Below are 26,775 nucleotides of genomic sequence, written 5' to 3'. Positions count from 1 at the left end.
GTATCCTGTACCTGCCTTCTCTCCATACCCCCTGATCCCTTTAGTCACAAGGGCCACATCTAACTCCCTCTTAAATATAGCCAATGAACTGGCCTCAACTACCTTCTGTGGCAGAGAATTACAGAGATTCACAACGGGGCATGCAATTGGTAAAATTAATCAGGACAACAGTCAGAGAACTGGTGGGGGAGAGAGGGAAAGCAAGGGTTACTTGAAGCTAAAAATATTGATATCCTATATATCGTAGAGACCAAGTGCAGGCTCGGCGACCTTTTCGCTGAACATCTCCGCGCAGTCTGCCTAAACCATGAAAATGTTGACAAAACAAAATTAGAGGGAGCAATCTCTTGAACAATATAAAAATCTGCCGCTACACCTACCTCATCTCCCGGTTGCTAAACACTTTAACTCCCCCTCCCATTCCCACACTGACCTTTTTGTCCTGGGCCTCCTCCACTGTCAGAGGAGTGAGGCCCAACCCAAATTGGACGATCACCACCTCATATTTCGCTTGGGCAGCTTACACTACAGCTGTATGAATATAGATTTCCCTAACTTCAAATAACCCTTGCTTTTCCTCTGTCTTCATCCCTCCACATCCTAGTTCTCTGACCAGTCGGACTGCCCCCCCCCCCCCCGATTAAATGTTATCTCTGTATACTTTGTTGTCACCTTCGATCTAACAATGATCTATTCCACATTTCCCTTCGTCCCCTGTGTCTCCCTCTCCCCTGACTCTCAGTCTGAAGAAGGGTCTCGACCTGGAAACGTCACCCATTGGTTTTCTCCAGAGATGCTGCCTGTCCCGCTGAGTTACTCCAGCACGCTGTGTCTATCAATATGGAAGAAGTTGTGGGAAGGGGGATGGAGCCTGGGGATTTGGTGTGTGGAGCATGTAGTGGGAGAGGAGAGGTGAGGGTGAAGCCTGGCTCCCAACCAGCACCAACAAGGTCAACACCATCCTCCCACAGTGCAGGCAGATATAGATAGATTCTTGATTAGTGCTAGTGTCAGGGGTTATGGGGAGAAGGCAGGAGAATGGGGTTAGGAGCGAGAGATAGATCAGCCATGATTGAATGGCGGTGTAGACTTGATTGGCCGAATGGCCTAACTCTACTCCTATCCCTTATGACCTTATGAACCCTCACGCCAGCAGGGGGCGGCGGGCGTGATGGCGTCATGCAGCGTGATGATATCATTCTACCCAAAGATCTTTGATTCTACCTGCCTCCCGCTCACCACGTGATCTACGCATCGCCGGGCACCACGTGATCAACGCATCGCCGGGCACCACGTGATCAGCGTCTTGCCGGGCACCACGTGATCAGCGTCTTGCCGGGTACCACGTGATCAACGCTCCGTGTGGACCATGTGACCAAAGATCATAGAGGAGCGCTCCTCTATGATCTTTGCATGTGACTGCATTGGCGTCACTTCCGCCGCCTCTCCCTGCAAGCGCGGGGGATTGTGGTCCTCTGTGTGTCCTTGCGCGGAGTCACGGAGACATGAGCGGCCTGGCGACGCGCGGCCTCCGGGTGAGGAGAGGGCGGTGTGGAGAGGGGGCGTGGGGTGTGGAGAGGAGAGGAGGGGTAAGGGGAGGAGGGCAGGAGAGGAGGGGTGGTGGGGGCACCCCTGGTGGAGGAGGAGGAGCAGCAGCAACCGGGCTTGGTTCTTGGTTTCCTGGTCCTCCAAAATATTCCAAATGGAATTTAAACTGGAGGTGGTGGGCGAGAAATTCGAGACCCCGGCAAAGAGTGGGGCGTCCGGAAGCGGTGGGAAGGAGGGTGGGTGAGGGGAAGACAAGGGTGGCTGGGGAGGGGAGAGAGAAAGAGTGGGGATGTTGTGGGGGAAGAGGGGGTGTCTGGCGGTAGAGAGATGGAGTGGGGATGGGCGTGTTAGGGGTTAGAGAGAGACAGGATTTGGGGTGGGGGTGAGAGGGAGGAGAAGGTTGTGAGTGGGGAGAGGTGTGGAGCTTGGGGAGAGAAGCACAGGGGGTTTGGGGGGGTGGCGGGTGTTGAGAGGAGAGATGGAGAGAGGGGTGGTCAGGAGAGGAGGTGGGAGAAAGGAGGGCTTGGTGTAGGTGGGGGGAGCAATGATGGGGTGAGGATTTCAGTGTCGGGTTCTTTGGGGGGGGGAACCGAAAAAGAGCAATACCTATGGTTTAGCTGTAACTGAGGAAAAATATGTAAATGAAAATTACAAAACGCTGGAGGAACTCAACAGGTCAGACAGCTTCTGTGGAACAAATTGACCGTTTGTCACATTTCTTTAGTCAGAGGATGGTGAATCCGGAATTCATTGCCACAGATGGTGGTGAAGGTCAACTCCTTGGATATTTTATGAACTGAGATTGATATGATCTTGATTACTAAGCGTGTCAAAGGTGATGGGGAGAAGGCAGGAGTATGCGGTTCTGTATACATTTCAAGACCCTCCTCTATGTCTACAAAGCCCTCTATGGGCTTGCCCCCCTCCTACATTAAAAGTCTTCTCACCCACCACTCCACCTCCAGGTCCCTCAGATCGGCCGTCTTGGGCCTGCTGAATATCCCGCGGTCTAGGCATAAGCTTAGGGGTGACCGCGCTTTTGCGGTTGCAGCTCCTAGACTGTGGAACAGCATCCCCCATCCCATCAGAACTGCCCCTCCATTGACTCCTTTACGTCAAGACTAAAAACTTATCTATACTCCCAAGCCTTTCCTGACGTCCACTGAGCGAGGGCTATATGTATGTAGTTTGTTTGTTTATACTATTCTTATAACAAATGTAAAGCACTTTGGCCAATGAGAGTTGTTTTTTAAATGTGCTATATAAATAAATATGACTTGACTATGGGGTTGAGAGGGAAGAAGGAAGAGGGTTTCATATGTTCTGGCAGGAAGTAAGCTGTTTTCATATATTTTGTTTGCAATATATTAGGATGTACAAGATTAAAAATTGGTTGAAATATAAAAAAATATATACATATTCTTGTCAAGTGAGACCCTGTAGATACAAAATGTATTTTACAGTGTTGGAGAGGCCTGACCTTTTGTTTAAAAAATCTATTGAGTCTTGTGATCAAGGTGTAACATTTCCAGTGGCTAGAATTGTCCACTGGAAGAGCACCTTAAACCAAAATAGCTTCTGGATTTATGTGGTTTAATCATGATGTGTGGGGTCTATAAATAAACCAATCTTAACTAAAGTTGTCAGCTTTCAGCCTAATTTAGTTTATTTTTGAGATACAGCGTGGAGACAGGCCCTTCGGCCCACTGAGTCCACGACGACCAGTGATCCTGTACACTAGCACTATCCTACACACTAGGTACAATTTACAATTTTACCACAGCAAATTAACCTACAAACCTGTATGTCTTTGGAATGTGGGAGGAAACCGAAGCACTCGGGGAGAACGTACAAACTCCATATAGACAGCACCCATAGTCAGGATCAAACCCGGGTCTCAAGAGTCAAGAGAGTTTATTGTCATGTGTCCCTGACAGGACAATGAAATTCTTGCTTTGCTTCAGCACAACAGAACATAGTAGGCATTGACTACAAAACAGATCAGTGTGTCCATATACCATTATATACATAAATACACACATGAATAAATAAACTGATAAAGTGCAAATAACAGATAATGGGATATTAATGTTCAGAGTTTTGTCCGAGCCAAGTTTAGTAGCCTGTTGGCTGTGGGGAAGTAGCTATTCCTGAACCTGATCGTTGCAGTCTTCAGGTACCTGTACCTTCTACCTGAAGGTAGTAGGGAGATGAGTGTGTGGCCAGGATGGTGTGGGTCCTTGATGATATTGCCAGCCTTTATGAGGCAGGCGCTGTAAGTAGGAATGTTACAACATTTTGAGATTTTTAAAATCAAGCCTGTAATTTATCCCATCAGATAAAGCATTAAAAACCCTTTAATATTTACCTAATTCACTTTCATATCTTCAGTATTAAAAAAAGTTATGGTAATTTTCACACTAGGAAATTAGCATCTTGTTCCCTATTGTTTTTCTATTGACAACTCAAAAGCTGTGATCGAGGAGGACAAGGGCCGTTTTACACAGACATACATACTGCCGACATGTTAAATATATGTACATCTGTATGTACTGTGGAAGTTTTTAGTCAGATATTTAGCATGAAAATAGTGATCATGGATAGACAATTACACATTACAGATGATGATCATGTTGCCGATATCGGAGCCTAATTAACTTATTTCGCATCATCAGATTAAAATTAAATTACACCAAAAACTAGATAAGATGTTAAATAAACATCCTACATAGCTTTTGTCTTATCCAGAACTTGCGATCCGTGATTTTGAAGGCCTTGAATTTGAGCCCCGACTTTCAAATCCAGCGATGCAATAGCTTGTTGTAAGAGGAAATCCTCCCTGACAACATAAAAAAACCTGCAGTTTACCCATCCCCACCCCCCCACCCCACAGCCTCTTGAGTCCCACGCCTAATTCAGTTGGCAGATCTGGAGCGCCACTGATGGCAGGGATTGTAACAACGCTACAATAAGGCAGCAACTCTGCCGTTGCCCCTCCGCGCTGCCCAATTCTGACATTGTCCAGCCTTCACTACCTCTACAGATAACGTATTAAGGATGGTTTATTAATGTTCAGCATTACTTCATGATTATTGTTGTTGACCCATTGCAAGAAAGATGGGGAGGCTTGGAGAGGATATAGAAGGGATTTTCAAGAATGATGCCTAGATTAGATGGTATCAGCTACAAGGATAGCTTTGGGTTGTTTTCTCTGAAATGTTGGAGGACGAGGGGAGGTCTGGTAGAAGTATAAAATCATGAAAGGCATCGATAGGGTGGACAGTTAGTACCTTTTTCCCAGTGTGGAAATGTCAAAAGACTAAAGTGAAAGGTGCAACGTTCAAAAGAGATGGGTGGGGTACGTTTTTTGGGTTTTTTTTGCACCGAGAGCGATGGGTGCCTTGGATGAGAGTGGAGGCAGATACAATAGTGATATTTAGATCGGCTTTTAGAAAGACACAGAGATCTGCAGGGAATGGAGAGATATAGATCACCAACACTTTCAGAAGGCTTTCGACAAGGTCCCACATAAGAGATTAGTATACAAACTTAAAGCACACGGTATTGGGGGTTCAGTATTGATGTGGATAGAGAACTGTCTGGCAGACAGGAAGCAAAGAGTAGGAGTAAACGGGTCCTTTTCAGAATGACAGGCAGTGACTAGTGGGGTACCGCAAGGCTCAGTGCTGGGACCCCAGCTATTTACAATATATATTAATGATCTGGATGAGGGAATTGAATGCAACATCTCCAAGTTTGCGGATGACATGAAGCTAGGGGGCAGTATTAGCTGTGAGGAGGACGCTAGGAGGCTGCAAGGTGACTTGAATAGGTTGGGTGAGTGGGCAAATGCATGGCAGATGCAGTATAATGTGGATAAATGTGAGGTTGTCCACTTTGGTGGCAAAAACAGGAAAGTAGACTATTATCTGAATCGTGGCCGATTAGGAAAAGGGGAGATGCAACGAGACCTGGGTGTCATGGTACACCAGTCATTGAAAGTAGGAATGCAGGTGCAGCATGCAGTGAAGAAAGCAAATGGTATGTTAGCATTCATAGCAAAAGGATTTGAGTATAAGAGCAGGGAGGTTCTACTGCAGTTGTACAGGGTCTTGGTGAGACCACACCTGGAGTATTGCGTACAGTTTTGGTCTCCCAATCTGAGGAAAGACATTCTTGCCATAGAGGGAGTACAGAGAAGGTTCACCAGACTGATTCCTGGGATGGCAGGACTTTCATATGAAGAAAGACTGGATAGACTCGGCTTGTACACGCTAGAATTCAGAAGATTGAGGGGGGATCTTATAGAAACTTACAAAATTCTTAAGGGGTTGGACAGGCTAGATGCAGGAAGATTATTCCCGATGTTGGGGAAGTCCAGAACTAGGGGTCACAGTTTAAGGATAAGAGGGAAGTCTTTTAGGACCGAGATGAGAAAATCATTTTTTACACAGAGAGTGGTGAATCTGTGGAATTCTCTGCCACAGACGGTAGTTGAGGCCATTTCATTGGCTATATTTAAGAGGGAGTTAGATGTGGCCCTTGTGGCTAAAGGGATCAGGGGGTATGGAGAGAAGGCAGGTACAGGATACTGAGTTGGATGATCATCCATGATCATATCGAATGGTGGTGCAGGCTCGAAGGGCCGAATGGCCTACTCCTGCACCTATTTTCTATGTTTCTAACACATAGAGGAGATTAGTTTAACTGAGCATCATGTTCGGCATGGACATTGTGGGCCGAAGGGCCTGTTCCTGTGATGTGGTGTTGTATGTTATTTATTAACCTCCAGCTCCTCCACGTACATTTAAAAAACTTTCCATTTCCCAGGCTGTTGGGAACAATTTCTGTGTTTTATAATTGCCTCAGTTCTTCACCTCATTTTACGTGTCCTATTTAGTTTCTGTGAAAATACATGTCACTCCTTTGCCATTGAATTTTGCGTGACTTGTCTGTTCAGTTGAATGAATGAATGAATACGTTTATTGGCCAAGTATGTACACATACAAGGACACGTAGAACATTAAACATTAATAATAAAATATTATAGTTTAAATGTGAATGAAATAAAATACCATAGCAAATGGAGGTTTTTGAGTAGAGCTACTACTCTGATCTGATTTTGCTCTGATCTGGCATAGACTTGATGGGCTGAATGGCCTGCATTAGCATATGAGGAAAATACAGAATGCACAGACTGATCCTCCCCCAACTGATCCGCAATTCCGTGTCCCTCACCATCTTCCAGTCCCGCCTCAAGACCCATCTCTTCACCTCTGCCTATCCTTAGCCCCACGTCCCCCTCCCTTTTCATCTGTGCATTAATCGCCTCATATTGTGTTTTGAATTGAATTCTGTCTTTAATTTGTGTACTAGTCATGTCTCTACTATTTATTTCATTCCCCTTACATGTTTTTCCTCTACCTGCTAAATTTTTGTAAGGTGTCCTTGAGACTCTTGAAAGGCGCCCATAAATAAAATTTATTATTATTATTATTAAAACAAACCATTTTGCCAGATTAGCCCTTTGTATGCAATACTAAATGCACTTTTGCCCTGACACTCACACACTATAATATATACCAATTACAAAATACACTAGAGACCCTTCTTCAGACTCCTGACCCGAAACATCACCCATTCCTTCTCTCCATAGATACTGCCTGCCCCACTGAGTTACTCAAGCATTTTGTGTCCATCTTCGGTGTAAACCGGCATCTGCAGTTCCTTCCTACACTCACCAGGACTTCTCAAGGGTATCCGAGTCCTCCCAAGCCACCACGCTAGATGATGATACTTTACTGTCATATGTACCTATGTACCTAAGCACTGTGAAAATCTTTGTACTACACCATCCAGTAAAATCATACTCTAGATAAGCACAATCACAGATAAGTACAAAAGTGCATTGATTGTATTGTAATAGACTTCAAGACAGTACACAGAATCACTAGGTTTCTGGTGCCCAAAAAATGTCAACATTCTTAAGAGTGCAGTCTTATCTTGGACTTGAGTGCCTGTTGTCCTGGTGGCAACGATCCTCTCCTCCATCTGTCGCCACCTTGAAAGCAGCCCATTGCCCAATGTTTGCCGCTGTCGCAGACTCTGAAAAGAGACTGCTGCTGTTGCCGAAAGAAGAGTGGCAGGTTCATGAGTGATAGGGGGAGAATTAGGTGACTTGGCCCATCAAGTCTACTCCACCATTCAATTATGGCTGATCAACCTTTCCCTCTTAGCCCTATTCTACTGCCTTCTCCCCATAATCCCTGGCACTCGTACAATCAGGTGCATTAGAATGTTCCATCCTGACATGCGAATTTGCCACCATTGCTGAATTTAAATGCAGAAGACAAGAAATCAGTTAAAATTAGCCATCTGATCCCTCATGCCTGCTCCAACCACTGTGCCGATTCCCTATATCCTCAACTCTTTGACCTTGCAATACATCTATTTGCCTCCTCAAGTGATCTAGCCTCCACAAGCCTCAGGGGCAGAGAATTTCATATGTTTGCCACACTCAGAGAAGAAATTCCTATGCCTCAGTTTTAAACATTTGCCCATGGTCTTGTAACTACCCCTGTTTGAGACAGGCCCACTAACAGAAATATCTCAACATCTACCTCATCATGACCCCTCATAATCATCTATCTTTCAATAAGATCACCCCTCATTCTTCTAAGATCCAAAGAACATATGTCCAACCTCTTTAGCTGCATGTGACGGGAATAATCCTCCCTCTCCCAGGAATTAGCCCATGTGACAATAAATGTAACTTGATCTTGAAGCCTATTAAATCTTTTCTGGACTGCCTCCAATGCCAGTTTATGGATTTGAATTTACCAAAGACCAAATCTTTACACAATACTCTAGGTATGGTTTCACCAACACCAGTACAATTCCCTGTTTCTAAACTTTTAAATGCTGTCAATAAAAGCCAAAATGCTATTCACCTTCCCAACCAGTTAGTAGAGCTGTTGCCTCACCCTGACTTCGGGTGTTGTCAGTGTGTCGTTTGCACATTTTCCCTGTGACTGCGTGGATATCCTCCAAATTCTCCGGCCGGTTTCCTCCCACGTTCCTAAAACGTGCGGGTTTGTGGGTTAATTGGTCTCTGCAAATTGCTCCGAGCATGCAGGGAATGAGTACGCAAGTGGGATAATCCAGAACTAGTGTGAGCAGGTGATCGATGGTCGGCACGGACACGGTAGGCCGAAGAGCCTGTTTCCACACTGTAACTTTCGATTCAAAAGCTATCGTGCAGCTGTTGACTAACCTTTGTGATCCATGATCAATAACACCTAGATCCCACTGTATCTGGTAGCAATTTCCATTCAGATTATCGTGTGCCTTTGCGTTCCTCTTAACAAAGTGTATGACCTCGCACTTTCGCCATATTAAACTCCCCTTGCCAAGTATTCAACCACTGACTCAAACTATCTATATCCAGTTGCAGAATCCTGCACATCTCTCTTCAGAGTCATGAATGTTGACCAAAAAAAGGGTTCAGGAGTCACCCTTGGCTCTTCATATCTGAACATTTCCATTTGTCGTTTCCCCTCAGGCCTTCCATCAGCTTTCACAGCGAACATTCAGCACTGCAGCCCGCAAAGGGGTGGAGAACAGGGTACGCGAGAAGCAGAAGATCTTCCAGGTAAGCGATGCGTGCGTGTAATAAGTTGGGGCTATTTGGGGCAGGTGAACCCTACTTATAAGTTTCGCTCTCGTTGTATTGCTAATAACTTGCGTCATAAGTTTTCAAAGCTTCTGGGCACATTGTAGAACATGGTGTGGGAGGAGATCACGAGAATTAATGCGCCATAGTGCAAATGAACCAGCAAGCATTTAACATTTAAATTATTATTTCAATACTCTATGTAGGAATCAAAGCTGATTTCTGCTGTTCTTACTGTGCATAGGAATTGTAAACAATTGAATATTGGAAGGTCCTTTCGCTTTTGGCTATCCTGGTAGTTTACATGATGCAATACAAAATGAGCTACTGATTAACTAGTAGAGACTGATAACTCTTTAACGGGTGGTAAGGTAAATACCAGTGATGGAAAGTGTCGGGTTTGAGTTGCATGGATTCAGCACTTTATTATGTCATGCGTAAATTAGTCGTACTTTAAAACGGTGGGTAGTCAACTTCTACCAGTAACCAAAATGGAGTTCCAGGCACTGCCATGTCATGATCCCCCTCTGCTGCACCCACCAAATGGCTTGGATTTCAACACCAAGCTAAAGGAAAGCCCTGCAGATTCATTTTTTTCACATTACTGTGGCCCCCTGTTACTTAAGCTCACATTTTGCCAGGGTGAGATCTGCAATCAAATTTTAATCATTGTATAGTCAAATTTATCAATAGATTACATCTAAGATCTAAAGGGATTGGGTGCTTGCATCAAAATCAGCCATTTTAAACTTCTTGAGAGTGCAATCTGAGGGTACACCTTGAAATTAATTTTGAGGTAATTTACAACATAGTAATAGGAGAAAGTATTCCCTGTAGCTATTCCACCACAAAAACTAGATACAAGCTGTTGGCTTTCTGGATCATCATTGCTTGTTGCATATATTTCATTCATTTGTTCTATGTACTTTCTATATCTCTCATTTCATTTCCCTTTCTCCTGACTCTCAGTTTGAAGAAGGCTCTCGACCCAAAATGTCACCCATTACTTCTCTCCAGTGATGCTGCCTGTCTGCTGAGCTACTCCAGCTTTTTGTATCTATCTTTGGTTTAAACCAGCTTCTGCAGTTCCTTCCTACAGATACAAGTTATGTTGGAAGGAACTGCAGATGCTGCTTTAAACTGAAGATAGACACAAGATGCTGGAGTAACTCAGCGGGACAGGCAGCATCTCTGGAGAGAAAGAATGGGTGACGTTTCGGGTCGAGTCCTGAAACGTCACCCATTCCTTCTCTCCAGAGATGCTGCCTGTCGCACTGAGTAATTACAGCATTTTGTCTATCTCGCGTTGTGTAGATTGGAAAAGCACTCATTTGCCCAACTAAGGAGCAATGTATATTGGAAAATGCTTTGAAGTAAACTGAGTCATTGAGTTGGACAGCGTGAAAACCGGCCCTTCGGCCCAACATGGCCACACTGACCAACATGCCCCATCTACACCAATCCCACCTGTGTGCGTTTAGAAACATAGACATAGAAACATAGAAAATAGGTGCAGGAGTAGGCCATTCGGCCCTTCGAGCCTGCACCGCCATTCAATATAATCATGGCTGATCATCCAACTCAGTATCCCATACCTGCCTTCCCTCCATACCCCCTGATCCCTTTAGCCACAAGGGCCACATCTAACTCCCTCTTACATATAGCCAATGTACTGGCCTCAACTACCTTCTGCGGGAGAGAATTCCACAGATTCACCACTCTCTGTGTGAAAAAAGTTTGGCCCATATTCTTCTAAGCCTATCTTATCCTTGTACTTGCCCAAAGGGTTTTTAAACATTGCGATAGAACCTGCCTCAAAAATTGAAATTGTCAATTGAATTGAATTGTCAATACTGTACTTGTACTGGGTTATCAGCATTTTCAATAGCTTCAATATATTTAACTTGTATAGTTGACCTTAAACGTGTACAAAATACTTGCTTTTCCAATGTGAATTAAAAAATTTTCTCTCCCTTTTTCTTTGTGAAGAAATGAATTTGTTTTTGCGCTTCCAACAAACGTTTTGTCTCTAGAAACACGGTCAGTAGTTAAGGTGTGAGCTTGGATTGTGATTAGGTTTGGCTTTTTTTGGCTGCATGCCTATAAATAGTATAGTTGGCTGACTAACCTAAGGCATTGAGGTGCACATCGGAGGTTGCTGAGTTTCCGAGGAAGAGGGACGAACACTTCCATTCCTCCAGTTAGCTGGTCTCTACAAAGTGTCTGACCAGCAAAGAATCATCACCTCCCAGTGGAATGTGTGCGTTCCATATAGTTATGTTGAACATTGACCAGCCAATTGTGAAGACACTTCAAAGCATTACTACAGCATTTTTTTTCTTCACTTCAGCTTTAATGCTGCATGAAACTGCATGATCCACTTTTCTTTCAATCTTTCTTTAATCTTTTCTTCCAAACGTGTGGCTTTATTGGGCTTATTGTGTGAGAGCTGACTAATCCTCATCCAGAGAGAGCACTTCCTTTAGGCACTGCAGAATGGGCAGACTTTAGACTTCAGAGATACAACGTGAAAATAAGCCCTTCGACTCACCGAGTCTGCGCTGACCAGCGATCACTCTGTACACTGGCACTGTCCTACACACCAGGGACTATTTTACCGAACCTACAATTTGTAGGTCTGCAGCGTGGGAGGAAACTGGAGCACCCGTAGAAAACCCACGTGGTCACAGGGAGAACGTACAAATTCTGACCAGGCAGCACCAGGATCGAACCGGGGTCTCTGGCGCTGTAATGCAGTGACTCTACCGCTGCGCTACAGTGCCACCCTAATTGGAGTGATAGAATCATACTGTATGGAAACAGGCCCTTCAGCCCAACTTGCCCACACCGACCGTCATATCCCAAACTAGTTCCACCTACCCACGTTTGTCCCATATCCCTCCAAAACTATCCTATCCATATACCTGCCTAATTGTTTCTTAAACGTTGCGATAGTCCCTGCCACAACTACCTCCTCTGGCAGCTCGTCACCCCTCGAGATTCCTATTAAATATTTTCCCCATCACCTTAAACCTAGTTGCTTTGCACTCCACTTGCAATTACTGCGAGAGGTAGATTGTGCAATATTTGATCTGCCAATGGCTCACGGCAGGCTCAGACAAGGAAACGCATTGCTGGGACTGTTTGAATGTTGAAATGTGTCCGTTACTGGAAGGAAATTACTTTGGAAGAACATAGATGTAGCAGTGGCTGTAAATAGAACCAGAGCCCATTTGTTGCCACCTGCTTCAGGACAGTGGCTTTAATATAGGGAGGCAATAAAGCACTTTTGTAGCATTGTTAGATAGAATTGGGTGGGTGTCACATTGGGACAGGTGATTAAAACCTTGGTCAGCAAGCTGGGTATGAACTGGTTGTGGAATGGTGCAAGGCAATGGTACAATGGCTTAAAGGAACCTGGAGATCACCACCATTTGTAAAGTCTAATTGATTTCTGTTCCATTCCAGTGTTGAATGATATGGATAATATCCAGGCACGGAGTACTGTGGCTGAAATTATTTCCTCTTGTCCCTTTGGCTCTGTATTTGAGCACCAGCTCTATTGTAGCAACAGTTTGGACACACCCTGGAATGTATGTCCTCACGAATCCTTCTGTACTGATGATGAAAGCAAAGGGTTTCCTGCAGGGAACACAAGCTGCTCTGAGTGCAGTGTTCATTTAGTAATAGAATGCAAGCAAGACTTGGCGGTTTGAGTAATAGTTGGAGAAGGTTGCTTAAGTTGGTGTGGTCAAGAAGCTGGCTGGATGTTGCCCAACAAAGGCATGTCATTTATCATTTATAAACGGATAACTAAGGTATTGCATAACACCTCTGCTTGGCGGGAGTTTGGACGATGGAATTTTAAGCATTTCTGTGAGATAACCATAAACAATGCAAAATGGTCGATATCCTAATCTGAAACATGTAGCCAGAATAACTTGGCTGTATCCTGAAATTAATTTTTGCACGTTCCAACTTCACAAACACTTCATCAACTTATTTCATGTTCTCGCTGGAGCTTAGAAGGATGAGGGGGTACCTCATTGAAATGTACCGAATAGTGAAAGGCCTGGATAGTGTGAATGTGGAGAGAATGTTTCCACTAGTGGGAGAGTCTAGGAGCAAAGGCAATAATCTCAGAATAAAATAACTTACTTTTAGAAAGGAGATGAGGATGAATTTCTTTAGTCAGAGGCTGGTGAATCTGTGGAATTCATTGCCAAGGCCAAGTCAATGGATATTTTTACAGTGAAGGTTGACAAATTCTTGATTAGTAATGGTGTAAGGGGTTATGGGGAGAGGGCAGGAGAATGGGGTTAAGAGGGACACATAGATAAGCCATGATTAAATGGTGGAGTAGACTTGATGGGCCGAATGGCCTAATTCTGCTCCTGTCACATGAACTTATGTGAGTTATCCTGCCATGCCACTGTCAATACTTGTCAAGCTTGGACTCTTCCTCCACCTCTCCCTTCACTCACCTTGCTATGCTCAGGATGTGAGTGATCTATTAGAATCATTGAGCTCCATAATGTGGAGATGGGCCCTTTGTCCCACACTGTTCATGTCAACCAAGTTGGCATTCTAGGCTGGTCCCATTTGGCCCAAATCCCTCTAAACCTTTCCTATCATATATCTGACCAACTGTCCTTTGAAAGTCCTAATTTTATTTCTTCTATAGCTTCCTCTGGCAGCTCATATGGCCTTGAGGTTTCCAGCTTGTCGTTGTCTTTCCTAAGAGTCTGGTCATTGTGCACGGTACATTTGTAGTCAATAAGTAGGGAATCTGAGTCGGTATCTCAATTCTATGAAAGCCAGCACCAGTTTTGGGTGATTGGGTTTTCCTCGTGACACTGGCACACGAGTTTGATTCCTACTTTTTTCTTTTTTTTTAAATATTTTTATTTATTAGAAGTACAGTAAATTACAGTCGTACAAGCCAGATATATCTTATTACATTTATTGTACCCCTTCATTTTTTAAGCTTTAAGGAAAGATAGAAATAAAGAAAGTAGAGAAAGTGAGGGAAAGTTGTGTTAGTGTAAAAGAGTGATCAATAAAAAAAAAACCCCATTAGTTAGGGAAAAGAGTTAAGAAATAGACCCTAGAAAAGAAAGAAAGAAAAAAGAAAAACACAAAAGGTCTATTATGAAAACCGTGCAAAAGGGATATACCAACTTCGTATTTTTCCTCCCCCCCCTTACCAGATCCTGACACCATTTCTTTTTTGATTCCTACTTTTGTCGTTGCAGGCAGACAACGGGTTGCCCATCCACTTGAAAGGAGGGGTTTCCGATGCCATCCTCTACAGGCTGACCATGGCACTCACTGTTGGGGGTAAGGCTCGTGTACGGAATGGGGGGGGGGGGGGTTAGCTATGAAACCTCACATTTGCATCCTTGTCTAGCACTCAGTGGCTAGAAAGCTTTCTCTGTCTGGTGCCAAGAATGGACAAATGAACTTGATACTGTTCCAATGTTATCTCGGGCCCTCTGGGGCCCAATGATGTCCAGTAACTTGGGGTTGTGATTATGTAACAGGAACAGGTCTTTTGGCTCATAATGTTTGTGTCGAACATGATTTTCGAGTAAACTAATCCCTTCTGTCTTCACGTGATCCATATCCCCCTGTTCCTCGCATATTCATGTGCCTAGCTAAAACACCATTGTATATGCTTTCACTATCATCCCTGGCAGTGTGTGTGTTCCAGGCACTTGTGACTTTCTGTGGAGAAATAATACCAGCCCCACACATCTCCTTTAAACTTTTACCCTCTGACCATAAAACCATGCACTCTTTATGTGTGTATGGCATACTGATTTGACATTTTTACCCTGGGGAAAGAATTCTGACTGTCCACCCAATCTATGACTTTCATAATTTTTTTATAAAGTACTATTGGGTCTTCCTGTAGCCTCAATCCTTCAGATAAACTAGTCCAACATTCCTTAAAGGGAACCCTATCTAATCCGAGCTGCGGCCTGGAAAAACACTTCAGCACCCTCTCCAAAGCCGCCTCATCTGTCCTGTAATGGGTGAACAGAACTGTACGTAATACTCCAAAGGCAGCCTAACGAAAGTCAAGGCTGCAAAGGTGCTACATGGTTTCCTGGCTCTTATCCTCAATGCCGACATTATCATCAAACTCTCTGACCAGGGAGGTGCCGTGGTAGCCTGGCGAGCTGACCTCCTCTGGACTGAGGCCTGGCGCCAACCCCTGTGCCCCTCCTCCCACTTACCCCTGGGCCATGACCCCACGGATGAGCACCAGGCCATTATCTCTCAGGCCATCTCTGATGTTATCACTTCCAGCAATCTACCCCTCCACTTCCTCCAACCTCATCGTTCCCTATCCCCGCACGGCCCAATTTTACCTTCACCTCAAAATCCATAAGCAGAACTGGCCTGGCAGACCCTTTGTTTCAGCCCGCTCCTGCCCCCACTGAAATCATTTCCACATTCCTCAATTCCATCCTATCCCCCAGTTTGAAGAAGGCTCCTAAACCGAGACATTACCCATACTATTTCTCCAGAGATGCTGCTTGACCCGCTGAGTTACTCTGGAACTTTGTGTCTTATCTTTCCTATTTCCAGGAGCAAGACATGTTGTGACTCGGGAGTAACAATCTGGTGGGTAGGAGGAAGTGGGTTGGGGGATTCTTATCTTAAAAACACGGCGAAAACTGTATACAGTAAAGATAGACACAAAATGCTGGAGCAACTCAGCGGGTCAGGCAGCATCTCTGGAGAAAAGGAAAAGGGGGTTGCCTCGGGACGAGACCCTCTGCAGACTTAATAATCTGGGGAGAGGGAAACTAGAGATATGAAAAGGTACAAAGAACAAATGAATTTAAAGGTATGAAAAGGACAAATGAAAGGCAGCAACGATACTCTGGGAAAGGTGGAGCCCACAATGGTCCATTGTTGGCTGCGGAGAAGGTGATAACGAGTGGATACAAACAGTGAAACTAGTAGGGCGACTCGGGTAGGGGAGGGATGGAGGGAGGGAATGCAAGGGTTACTTGCTTTCGGTAAACTGACTGTGATGAACGACTATTGCATGTCTGATGGCAAATGCTGAAACTAATTATGTTTTTTTCACTTATTTCAGGTACAATTTATGTTCTGTACAAACTCTTCGACATTGCCCTGCCTAGTAAGAAGTAGCGTTTGTTCACAATCATGTCTGTAACTCCGTTTTATTGCACAGCCCTGTCTTAACTAAACGGTAACTCTTCAGGGATCTGATCTTGTGATTGACTGTTCATGGTTTGCAGGAACAGTAACCTATTTGACAAGGTTTATGTAACAAAGAAATAAAGTGATTAATCTCGCACTTGGTGTTTGTCACAATTTCATTAAAAATTTTAAAGCCTCTATAAAGCACCAAGTTCTCTGTACACCTCCAGATTCAGGGACAGTTTCTTCCCAGCTGTTATCAGGCAACTGAATCATTCTACCAAGACCAGAGAGCAGTCCTGAACTACTATCTACCTCTGGTGACCAATGAGTAAGAATTTCATTGTTCTTTCTGGGACATATGTCAATAAAACTCTCTTCACTTGGACTATCTTTGGTCAGATTTTACTGGACTTATCTCGCACTAAATATTATTCCCTTATCATGTATCTATACACTATGGATGGCTCGATTATAAGCATGTATTGTTTTTCTGCTGACTGGATAGCACGCAACAAAGAATTTTTGCTGTACCTTGGTACATGTGACAATAATCTAAATTGAAGATAGACACAAAGTACTGGAGTAACTCAGCGGGTCCTAGAGAAAAGGAATAGGTCAGTCTGAAGCAGGGTCTCGACCCAAAACGTCACTTTTTCTTTCTCTCCTGGGATGCTGCCTGACCAAAGTTACTCCAGCACTTTGTGTCTATCTTCGGTGTACACCAGCATCTGCAGTTCCTTCCTACACAAAGTTCACAGCAGTATGATTCATTTTCCTTTTGGTCTCGAGTCTACTGCACTCGTGGTTGTAAGTTCCGTTCATTGAATCACCGTCTAAAAGGTTCCCGTTTATTCACTTGTGGGATGTGAATGCTGCTGGCATTGCGTCTAAACCTGCTGAAGACATGGATGCTAATGGTGGAATGTTGAAGGAATGTTCGTTGCGGAAGCATTGGTTGCGACCTTCCAACATCACTGAGATTCTGTGAAAAATTATAGAAGAATATAATATCACAAATGTAAAATGTTTATTCAAGGAAGAGGGGAGACAAAGCAGGGAACTAAAGCCAGCACAACACATATGTAAACATAGTACTCTGTAATCACCATATTTACACATTCTTGACTAATATAACAAAAAGACAACAAAGTACAATACATACTGCACAATAAAGCTTTTTTAGCAATGGCTGCCTCGCCGACAGTCTGTCCTTTTGTCTTTTTTGTTATTTTTAGTGTGTTTTAAAAGTATGTGTTAATGTTCTCTGGTTTGTTTTATGTGGGGAGGGGGTTTGGGGGTAAGTTTTTTTCAATCTCTTACCTGGCCGAGGATCCGATTGTTTTCCGGATCGTATCTCTGGTCGCTCTGCAGCCTAACGTCATGGAGCTGGAGGTCTTGCTCAAGACTGACTTTGAGCCCCACCGCGGGGACGTGGACTTACCATCGGAGCCTGCGATCCCTTGCCTAGGATCGACGCTCCAACCCGCGGCCTGTGGATTTCAACATCGAGGAGCTCGCAGTCTCGGGTAGAGATTGATTTCGGGAAGTTCCAAGCTGCAGGAGGTTCAACCAGCCCCCAACTCGGGAGTCCGATCGCCCGGCGCGGGAAGCTGAGATCCCCCGATGCGGGAGCTTCATCGCCCCGATGCGGAGGGCTCAACTGCCGGCTGCGGGAGCCAAGATCGCCACAACAATGGAAGATTTGAGTGGCCCAACCGCAGGAGAACAAAGAAGGGGAGAAGATTGAACTTTTTTTGCCTTCCATCACAGTGAGGAATGTAGGGGAGTCGCTGTGGTGGATGTTCATGTTAAAAATATATTTGGGTGTCTTGTTGCTCTTTATTGGTAATACTGTATGGCAAATAAAATTCCTCGTATGTTGCAAAACATACTTGGCTAATAAATGATTATGATGATTATGATTAATAGTGCAAAACAAACAAAAACACCACCCCCAAGTCTGTGTAGCTCAGTGCCTATTTGGAGATTGCAGTGTTTAATAGCCTGATGGTTGTAGGGAAGAAGCTGAACCTGAATCTGGACATTACAGTTTTCAGGCTCCTGTACCACTTTCCCGATGGCAGGAGTGAAATTAGAGTGTCAGGATGGTGTGGGTCTCTGTTGATGCTGGTTGACCTCTTGAGGCAGCGACTCCTGTAAATCCCTTCAATGGTGGGGAGGTCAGTACCATTGATGGGCTGAGCAGTGTTCACCGTTTTTTTGCAATCTTCTATCCTGGGTGTTCTAGTTGCCGAACCAGGCCGTGATGCAACCAGGTAATATGCTCTTTACTGTAGGCTGTAGAAGTTCAAGAGAGTATTCGTAGACATACTGAATCTCCTCAATCTTCCAAGAAGTTGAGGCGCAGATGGGCTTTCTTTCTAACATGCAAGATTGTGAGTGGGCTTGACAAGGTATTTGCAATGAGGATTTTGTTCATAGTAGGCGATGGAATCGGTGATCTCATCCAAGAACCGAAGCCCTGCTGAAGGGGCCAACTCGTAACCTTCGTCCTCGCTTGTCAAAATTATCTCAGCCTTATCTCAGTCGTAAATATTCTGAATGTTTTTGTCCCGCCTTCTGTAGAGGCCAAGGCAATGGGTATTTTTAAAGCAGAAATTGATAGGTTCTTGATTAGTAAGGATGTCAGGTTATAGGGAGAAGGCAGGAGAATGGGGTTGAGGGAAAAATAGATCTGCTATGATTGGCAGAGTAGATTGGATGGGCCGAGTGGCCTAATTCTGCTCCGATGTTTTATGGTAACAGTGAATGCACTGAATAATTCAGCTGTGAAATTCTTCAAGACGTAGCAACCTGTCATTGTTTCTTGAGGTATGTGGTAAAGGAAGTAATGCTAAAATTAAACGTCCTGCTAAATTAGGTTTAAGTTGCTGCAGAACAATATTCGGGGAAGTGGAAATTTCACAGGTACAGTATGGTAAAGAAGGGTCTCGACCCGAAACGTCACCCATTCCTTCTCTCCAGAGATGCTGCCTGTCCCGCTGAGTTACTCCAGTTTTATGTGTATCTTTGGTTTAAACCAACATCTGCAGTTTCTTTCCGACACGGTCAATGGAATTGTGTTGTGGAGCTGCAGCGACACTAGAAGGCCAGAAGATGGCAGTATCTGCACGTTTTCCTTTTGTGGGACTTGCCTTATGTGTCTGAGACAAACTGATGTGATTAAACTGAGGGCCTTGATTGATACAGCCTCTTTTACTGGGATAGTCAAAAGACCAGGCGGGCCGATTGGCTGGATGCAGAATGACCCAGTCCGCAGGTGGAAGCTGCCGAGCCCAGGCCCTGCTCATTGTGTGCAGTTTTGGTGTGCTAATTTGAGGAAGGCCATTCTTGCTATTGAGGCAGTACAGCGTAGGTTCACAAGATTAATTCCCGGGATGGCGGGACTGACATACAATGAAAGAATGGATCGACTGGGCTCATATTCACTGGAATTTAGACGGATGAGAGAGGATCCTATAGAAGTAATGCTAAAATTACTTAAGTCCGATCAAGGATAGCCCGAGGGTCACCAAAGGGGCAGATAGTAGTTAAGCACAGAGTCTGAAGAAGGGCCGAAACGTCGCTTATTTCCTTCGCTCCATAGATGCTGCTGCACCCGCTGAGTTTCCCCAGCAATTTTGTGTACCGTAGTTAAGCACTGCTCTCTGGTCGTGGTAGGATGATTCAGTTGCCTGATAACAGCTGGGAAGAAACTGTCCCTGAATCTGGAGGGGTGTGTGTTTTCACACTTCTATACCTTTTGCCCAATGAGAGAGGGGAGAAGAGGGAGTGGCCAGGGTGCGACTCGTCCTTGATTATGCTGCTGGCCTTGCAGAAGTAACGTGAAGTGTATATGGAGTCAATAGAAGGGAGGTTGGTTTGTGTGATGGTCTGGGCTGCGTCCACAATCCGCTGCGATTTCTTGCGGTCTTGGATGGAGCTGTTCCCAAACCAAGCTGTGATGCATCCTGATAAAATGCCTTCAATGGAGCACCTGTAGCCCCGACCGACCTCACCCACATACTACTTGGAGTGGCGGATCCCACGGGCCAACTCCTGGACCTAACCAGCAGCAGGTATCTTCTGGAAAATAGGACACAATGTGCTGGAGTAACTCAGCGGGTCAGCCAGCATCTCTGGAGAACATCGACAGGTGACGTTTCGGGTCAGGACCCTTCTATCCCACACGAAACGTCGCCTGCAGGAAAAATGTTCCCAATGTTGGGCGAGTCCAGAACCAGGGACCACACAGTCTTAGAATAAAGGGGGAGGGGGGGGGGGCATTTAAGACTGAGGTGAGAAAAAACGTTTTCACCCAGAGAGTTGTGAATTTGTGGAATTCTCTGCCACAGAGGGCAGTGGAGGCCAAATCACTGGATGGATTTAAGAAAGAGTGAGATAGAGCTCTAGGGGCTAGTGGAATCAAGGGATATGGGGAGAGGGCAGGCACGGGTTATTGATTGGGGACGATCAGCCATGATCACAATGAATGGCGGTGCTGGCTTGAAGGGCCGTATGTCATCCTGCACCCATTTTCTATGTTTCTATCCATGTTCCCAAGAGATGCTGGCTGACCCGCTGAGTTACTCCAGCATTGTTTATCCTTTTTTATAATCCAGCATCTGCAGTTCCTCGTTTCTACATCTTCTGAGGAAAGGCTGGATTGCAGGTGAGACACAAACTTTGTGAATTCTTCAGACTGAAGAGCTCCTATTTTCTTGGTTATTTAAAAAAATCATGTAGACAAACACTTGAATTTCCAAAGTACTGCAAGAACACGATGGGCCGAAGGGCAGGTGTCCGTGCTGTAAGACTCTTATGACCACGGGCAGGGAGCATCAGGGATGAGAGACACAGAATTAACGTTTCAGTTCGACAATCTTTCCTTGCAAATTACTGTTGTGGTTGAAAATTGCAGCGAATTCTACATTCTGCACACAGGTCGCCTGCCGTAAACACAGCCACTATAAGCGGGAGCGGTCACCCTGAGAAAGCCATGGACCGCTCACTGCACTGGTTGCTCTGTCCGGCTACCTGGAGATGCACTTCAACGCTCGTCGGCGCCTCTCCTTGTCTCCGCCGATCCATCACAGCGGATAATCAGCCGACCTTGGCTTTAATCGTTCTCAAGAAGGCCGGGATTAGCGTTAAATCCCACCGTTTATTTCCAGGGGGAGAGAGGGAGGGAGAAAGAGAGGGAGAGGAAGATAGAGGGGAGAGAGAGTCAGGGGGAGAGAGAGAGGAGAGGGGAAAGAGGGAGAGAGTGGAGAGTGAGAGAGAGGGGGGAGGGAAAGAGGGAGAGAGAGGTGGGGAGAGGGGAAAGAGGGAGAGGCAGGGAGAGAGGGAGAGGCAGGGTGAGAGGGAGGAAGAGGGGACGAGGTGACTTGGAAGGCTGCAGCCTTGTTTGAGGAAGGAAGTGGGGAAGCGGCGGTGTCTGAGCTGCGAGTGGGCGGGAGTGGGTGGGTGAGCGGTGACTCAGCCGTGCGGGGCCGCCCCAGTGATACCGGGGGGAGGAGAGGCGAGCCGCCTCCTGATGCCCATGATCTATTGCACCGCCGCCCGGCCAGATATTGTGCCCAGCCGCCGCTGTAGCTGCCGCTGCCGGGATGGCGACCTCTCGCCACTACGGGAGATCTCCCAGAGACATCGCCAACGTGATGCAGAAACTGCAAGGTGGGTTTAGTAATTATCATTATTGTTATTATTGTGTGTGTGAAACAACAGCCTGCCAATGTCACAGCGAGGGATCCCTTCCTGTAGCATCAATGCACATTGCGCCAATTTTTTGCAAGTTTATATATTTTCTCTCACTCTCGCTAATGCAAACAACTTATGCAGTGGCCGTGGCAGGCTGCTGAATCAGCTTGCTGCACCTTTTAGACACCTGTGTCTCGGATGACATAAGATGCACCCTGGTTGGCATAAAAGGCTTTTAACCCTCTCTGCCCCTGGCAAACCAACCCCTGTGGGTGCAGGGAAAGAGAGTGCAGATGTCAGGACTTTCATATGAAGAAAGACTGGATAGACTCGGCTTGTACTCGCTAGAATTTAGAAGATTGAGGGGGGATCTTATAGAAACTTACAAAATTCTTAAGGGGTTGGACAGGCTAGATGCAGGAAGATTGTTCCCGATGTTGGGGAAGTCCAGGACAAGGGGTTACAGTTTAAGGATAAGGGGGAAATCTTTTAGGACCGAGATGAGAAAAAACATTTTTCACACAGAGAGTGGTGAATCTCTGGAACTCTCTGCCACAGAATGTAGTTGAGGCCAGTTCATTGGCTATATTTAAGAGGGAGTTAGATGTGGCCCTTGTGGCTAAAGGGATCAGGGGGTATGGAGAGAAGGCAGGTACAGGATACTGAGTTGGATGATCAGCCATGATCATATTGAATGGCGGTGCAGGCTCGAAGGGCCGAATGGCCTACCCCTGCACCTATTTTCTATGTTTCTATGTTTAGGAGGGGGGTGGTGGGGCGTCGAAGGTTCAATGACTGATGCAGAAAGCTACAGGTCCACAGCAAAGCTTTAACTGACTCAAGTCTCGGATACAGTGAGAGACAGATTACTGATGGCAGGTCACACACACGCAGCAATGATCCATGAGCAGGAAACAACGGCAGATGCTGGTTTACACCAAAATGCTGCAGTCAGTAACTTGTGATGAAGGGTCTCGACCTTCTCTCCAGACATGCTGCCGCTGAGTTACTCCGGCATTAAACCATGCTTCGGGCCAAGGGTGGTGGTGGTGGGGGGAGTATGTCTGTGTACAGGTAAAGCCACGCTTCCCCTTGAACTGTGGTCGCTAGGGATGCCAAACGAAGGCATCAAACAAAAACCCCGGCTGGACTCTGCAATCACCAGCGAGTTTTTGAAAAGATCTTCTTTTAATTGTTTACTCGTGTTTCCAAGGCGCCGGGCATTTTCAGTTAAATCAAACAACGCCGTTCCCTGTCGGCTGCCTCTGTTGTAGTTGTGTAGGAAGGAACTGCAGATGCCGGGTTAATAATAAAAGGTAGACACAAAAAAAACTGGAGTAACTCAGCGGGGCAGGCAGCATCTCTGGAGACGTCACCCACTCCCTTCACCCCAGAGATGCTGCCTGTCCCGCTGAGTTACTCCAGCGATTCTTCTGCTCCTTAAAACCCGACCGCCTTGCTGGTAGCATTGGCGAGTCCATTCTCAGCTAGTCAACCGACAGAGATTACAAGTGTGTGTAGGAAGGAACTGCAGATGCTGGTTTAAACAGAAGATAGACACAAAATGCTGGAGTTACTTAGCGGGACAGGCAGCATCTCTGGAGAGAAAGAATGGGGTGACGTTTCGGGTCGAGACCCTTCGAGTCGACTTTCACCCGAGGCAGAGTAAAAAGTGAACCTGTACCTTGCAACCCACCCTGGGGGAGGAAACAAGTAGCGAGAGAGAGAGAGAGGGAGGAAGTGAGATGAAAATCACAAGCCAAACTATAGATGTCGTAAATCTAAAATATTTATATATATATACAGGTATTTGAAAAAACAGGATAATGTTGTGGAGAGGGAGCGTGGAACTTGGAGAAAGTGATGAAAATCAGAAACAAAACTACAGCTACTGGAAATCTTATATTTATACACAGTGCCCTCCATAATGTTTGGGACAAAGGCCCATCATTTATTTATTTGCCTCTGTACTCCACAATTTGAGATTTGTAATAGAAAAAAATCACACGTGGTTAAAGTGCACATTGTCAGATTTTAATAAAGGCCATTTTGGTTTCACCATGTAGAAATTACAGCTGTGTTTATACATAGTCCCCCCCCCCCCCCCCCATTTCAGGGCACCATAATGTTTGGGACACAGCAATGTCATGTAAATGAAAGTAGTCATGTTTAGTATTTTGTTGCATATCCTTTGCATGGAATGACTGCTTGAAGTCTGCGATTCATGGACTCAGCATTAAGAGCGAGATAGACAATTTCTTAATTAGAACGGGTGTCAAGGGTTTTGGGGGGAAAGGCAGGGAAATGGAGTTAGGAGGCAGAAATCAGCATCGATTGAATGGCGGGGTGGACTCGATGGGCCGAATGGCCTGATTCGACTCCCATAACTTGTGGACTTGTGAAAAGATTATGGGAGGGAGGAACTGGGGGAGAAAGAGATGAAGATCTCAAATGAAACTAAAGCTGCTGGAAATCTAAAATAGATATTTATTAAAAAAACAGAAAAGGTTGTAGAGGGGGGATGGAGGGAGGGATCGGAGAACTGGGAGACAACGACAAAAATCACAAACAAGACGACGGCTGCTGGAAATCTAAAAATATATTTATAAACATAACAAGTTGGGAGGAAAAAGTGATGAAAATCACGAAGAAAACTACAGGTGCTGGAAATGTTTAAACAACACGGAGAAAGTTGTAAATACTCAGTGGGTTCCGATTGTCTGTGGGAAGAGAAACATCGTCAGTGTTTCAGATTGGAAATACTTTGTTAGGAGTGGGAAGAAGGCGAAGGAAGGTTGGTAAGACACAGGAAGGGTGATATAATAGTATCAGAGGGAAGCTGGAGATAAGCTGTGAACGCAGTTATCTGGTCATGTTCATAAGCTCCAGGAGGGGATTTAGGCCATTCGGCCCATCTAGTCGACCCTGACATTCAATCATTGCTGATCTATCTTTCCCTCTCAACACCATTTTCCTGCCTTTGCCCCATAACCCCTGACTCACAGGGAGGCCAGGTCAGTGGATATTTTTAAGGCAGAAATAGACCAAAGAGGGAGATGCAGGGTCAGGTTTAGAGGGTATTGGCTGCAAGGAGAGGTTGGGCAATCTTGGATTGTTCTCTCTGGAGCTATGGAGTAAGATGCTCGTGGAGAGACCTGGTAGAAGAAGACCGGGGTGGCACAGTGGCAGAGTTGCTGCCCTCACAGCGCCAAGGTCACGGGTTCGATCCTGACTACGGGTGCTGTCTGTACGGAGTTTGTACGTTCTCCCCATAGACCTGCGTGGGTTTTCTTCGGAGTCTTCGGTATCCTCCCACACTCCAAAGACGTACAGGTTTGTAGGTTAATTGGCTTTGGTTAAATTGTAAATTGTCCCTAGAGTGAGTAGGATGGTGTTAGTGTGTGCGGGGGGTCGCTGGTCGGAGCGGACTCGGTGGCTATTGTATCTCTAAAACTAAAAAGTATATAAAATTATGAAAGGCATAGATAGAGTAGACAGTCAGAATCTTTTTACCCCAGGATTGAAATGTCAAAGACTAGAGAGCATGGCCATAAAGTGAGAAGAGCAACGTTTAAAGGAGACGCACATGGCAAGTATGTTTTTACACAGAGGGTGGTGGGTGCCTGGTATCTGGAGTGGTGGTGGGGGCAGATATGAAAGTCCTCTTGTTGAACTACCTTGCTCATGGGGAGAAGGGGAGAAGGCAGGAGAATGGGGTTGGGAGGGAAAGATAGATCAGCCATCGTCGAATGGCAGAGTAGACTTGATGGGCCAAATGGCCTAATTCTTCTCCTATAACATTAGTAGGAAGGAACTGCAGATGCTGGTTTACACCGAAGATAGACACAAAATGCTGCAGTCACTCAGCGGGTCAGGCAGCACCGATGGAAAGAAAGAATGGGTGAGGTTTCGGTTCGAGACCCTTCTTCAGTGAACTATTCCCTAGGACTTGGGAGGCCATTCAGCCCATTGACTCTATGCTGGCTCTCAGGGAAATCCCTTCACCCCATTCAGTTTCAGTTTAGTTTATTGTCACGTGTACCGAGGTGCAGTGAAAAGCTTTTGTCGAGTATTATCCAGTCAGCAGAAAGACAAATACATGATTACACTCGAGCTAATTACAGTATATAGATACATGATAAGGGAATAACATTTAGCACAAGGTAAAGCCAGCAAAGTCCAATCAAAGATAGTTGGAGGGTCACCAAAGAGGTAGATAGTAGTTCTCTGCAGCGCTGTTCTCTGGTGGTGTGCGTTTTCACACTTCTATACCTTTTGCCTGATGGGAGAGGGGGGAAGAGGTAGTGGCCAGGGTGCAACTTGTCCTTGATTATGCTGCTGGCCTTGCCGAGACAACGTGAGGTATAAATAAGTCAATAGAAGGGAGGTTCATTCATTTATTCCCATTCCCCCACATTATCCCTCATCCTACCAATGATGGTACCAATTCCGAGCATGGACCTACACAATAGACACACTTTACAGTAGCTGATCAGCCTAACAGCCAGCGTGTGGTTTGAGATATGGGAGGAAAATTGGAGCATTCATGGGGGGAGGGGGTGGGGTGGGGGGGGGGTGGGGGGGGGGTGGGGGGGGGGTGGGGGGGGGGGTGGGGGGGGGGGGGGGGGGGGAAGCTGAGTCATTGTAGCTGTGAGCCGTTGTGTTGCCTG

General features: G+C 45.6%; 2 protein-coding genes across 3 annotated transcripts in view; both read left to right on the top strand.

The window, feature by feature from the left end:
• The first annotated feature begins 1,379 nt into the window (after positions 1 to 1,379).
• On the top strand, positions 1,380 to 16,559 carry LOC116976347 (cytochrome c oxidase subunit 7A2, mitochondrial). Of its 2 annotated transcripts, XM_033026172.1 has the most exons (4): positions 1,381 to 1,535; positions 9,110 to 9,199; positions 14,476 to 14,560; positions 16,335 to 16,559. In XM_033026172.1, exons 1-4 carry the CDS (start codon positions 1,506 to 1,508, stop codon positions 16,388 to 16,390), a joined length of 261 nt encoding a protein of 86 aa, XP_032882063.1. In that variant the 5' UTR covers positions 1,381 to 1,505; the 3' UTR covers positions 16,391 to 16,559. The 2 variants fall into 2 exon arrangements, with proteins under 2 accessions (XP_032882062.1, XP_032882063.1); XM_033026171.1 differs by lacking the exons at positions 14,476 to 14,560; positions 16,335 to 16,559 and adding an exon at positions 11,210 to 11,260 and having other exon boundaries at positions 1,380 to 1,535.
• A 5,301-nt stretch (positions 16,560 to 21,860) lies between these two features.
• The window catches only part of syne1 (spectrin repeat containing nuclear envelope protein 1), a 440,240-nt gene continuing 435,325 nt past the window's right edge, over positions 21,861 to 26,775 (top strand). Inside the window, exon 1 of the mRNA XM_033026154.1 lies at positions 21,861 to 22,081. Coding sequence (XP_032882045.1) covers positions 22,015 to 22,081 — 67 coding nt within the window. The 5' untranslated portion in view covers positions 21,861 to 22,014. The remainder of the gene's footprint in view (positions 22,082 to 26,775) is intronic.

This window comes from Amblyraja radiata, chromosome 8 (assembly GCF_010909765.2).
Source record: "Amblyraja radiata isolate CabotCenter1 chromosome 8, sAmbRad1.1.pri, whole genome shotgun sequence".
Taxonomy (NCBI): Eukaryota; Metazoa; Chordata; class Chondrichthyes; order Rajiformes; family Rajidae; genus Amblyraja; species Amblyraja radiata.
Note: the sequence above shows the minus strand (reverse complement) of the source record. Positions and strands in the feature narration are given on the sequence as shown.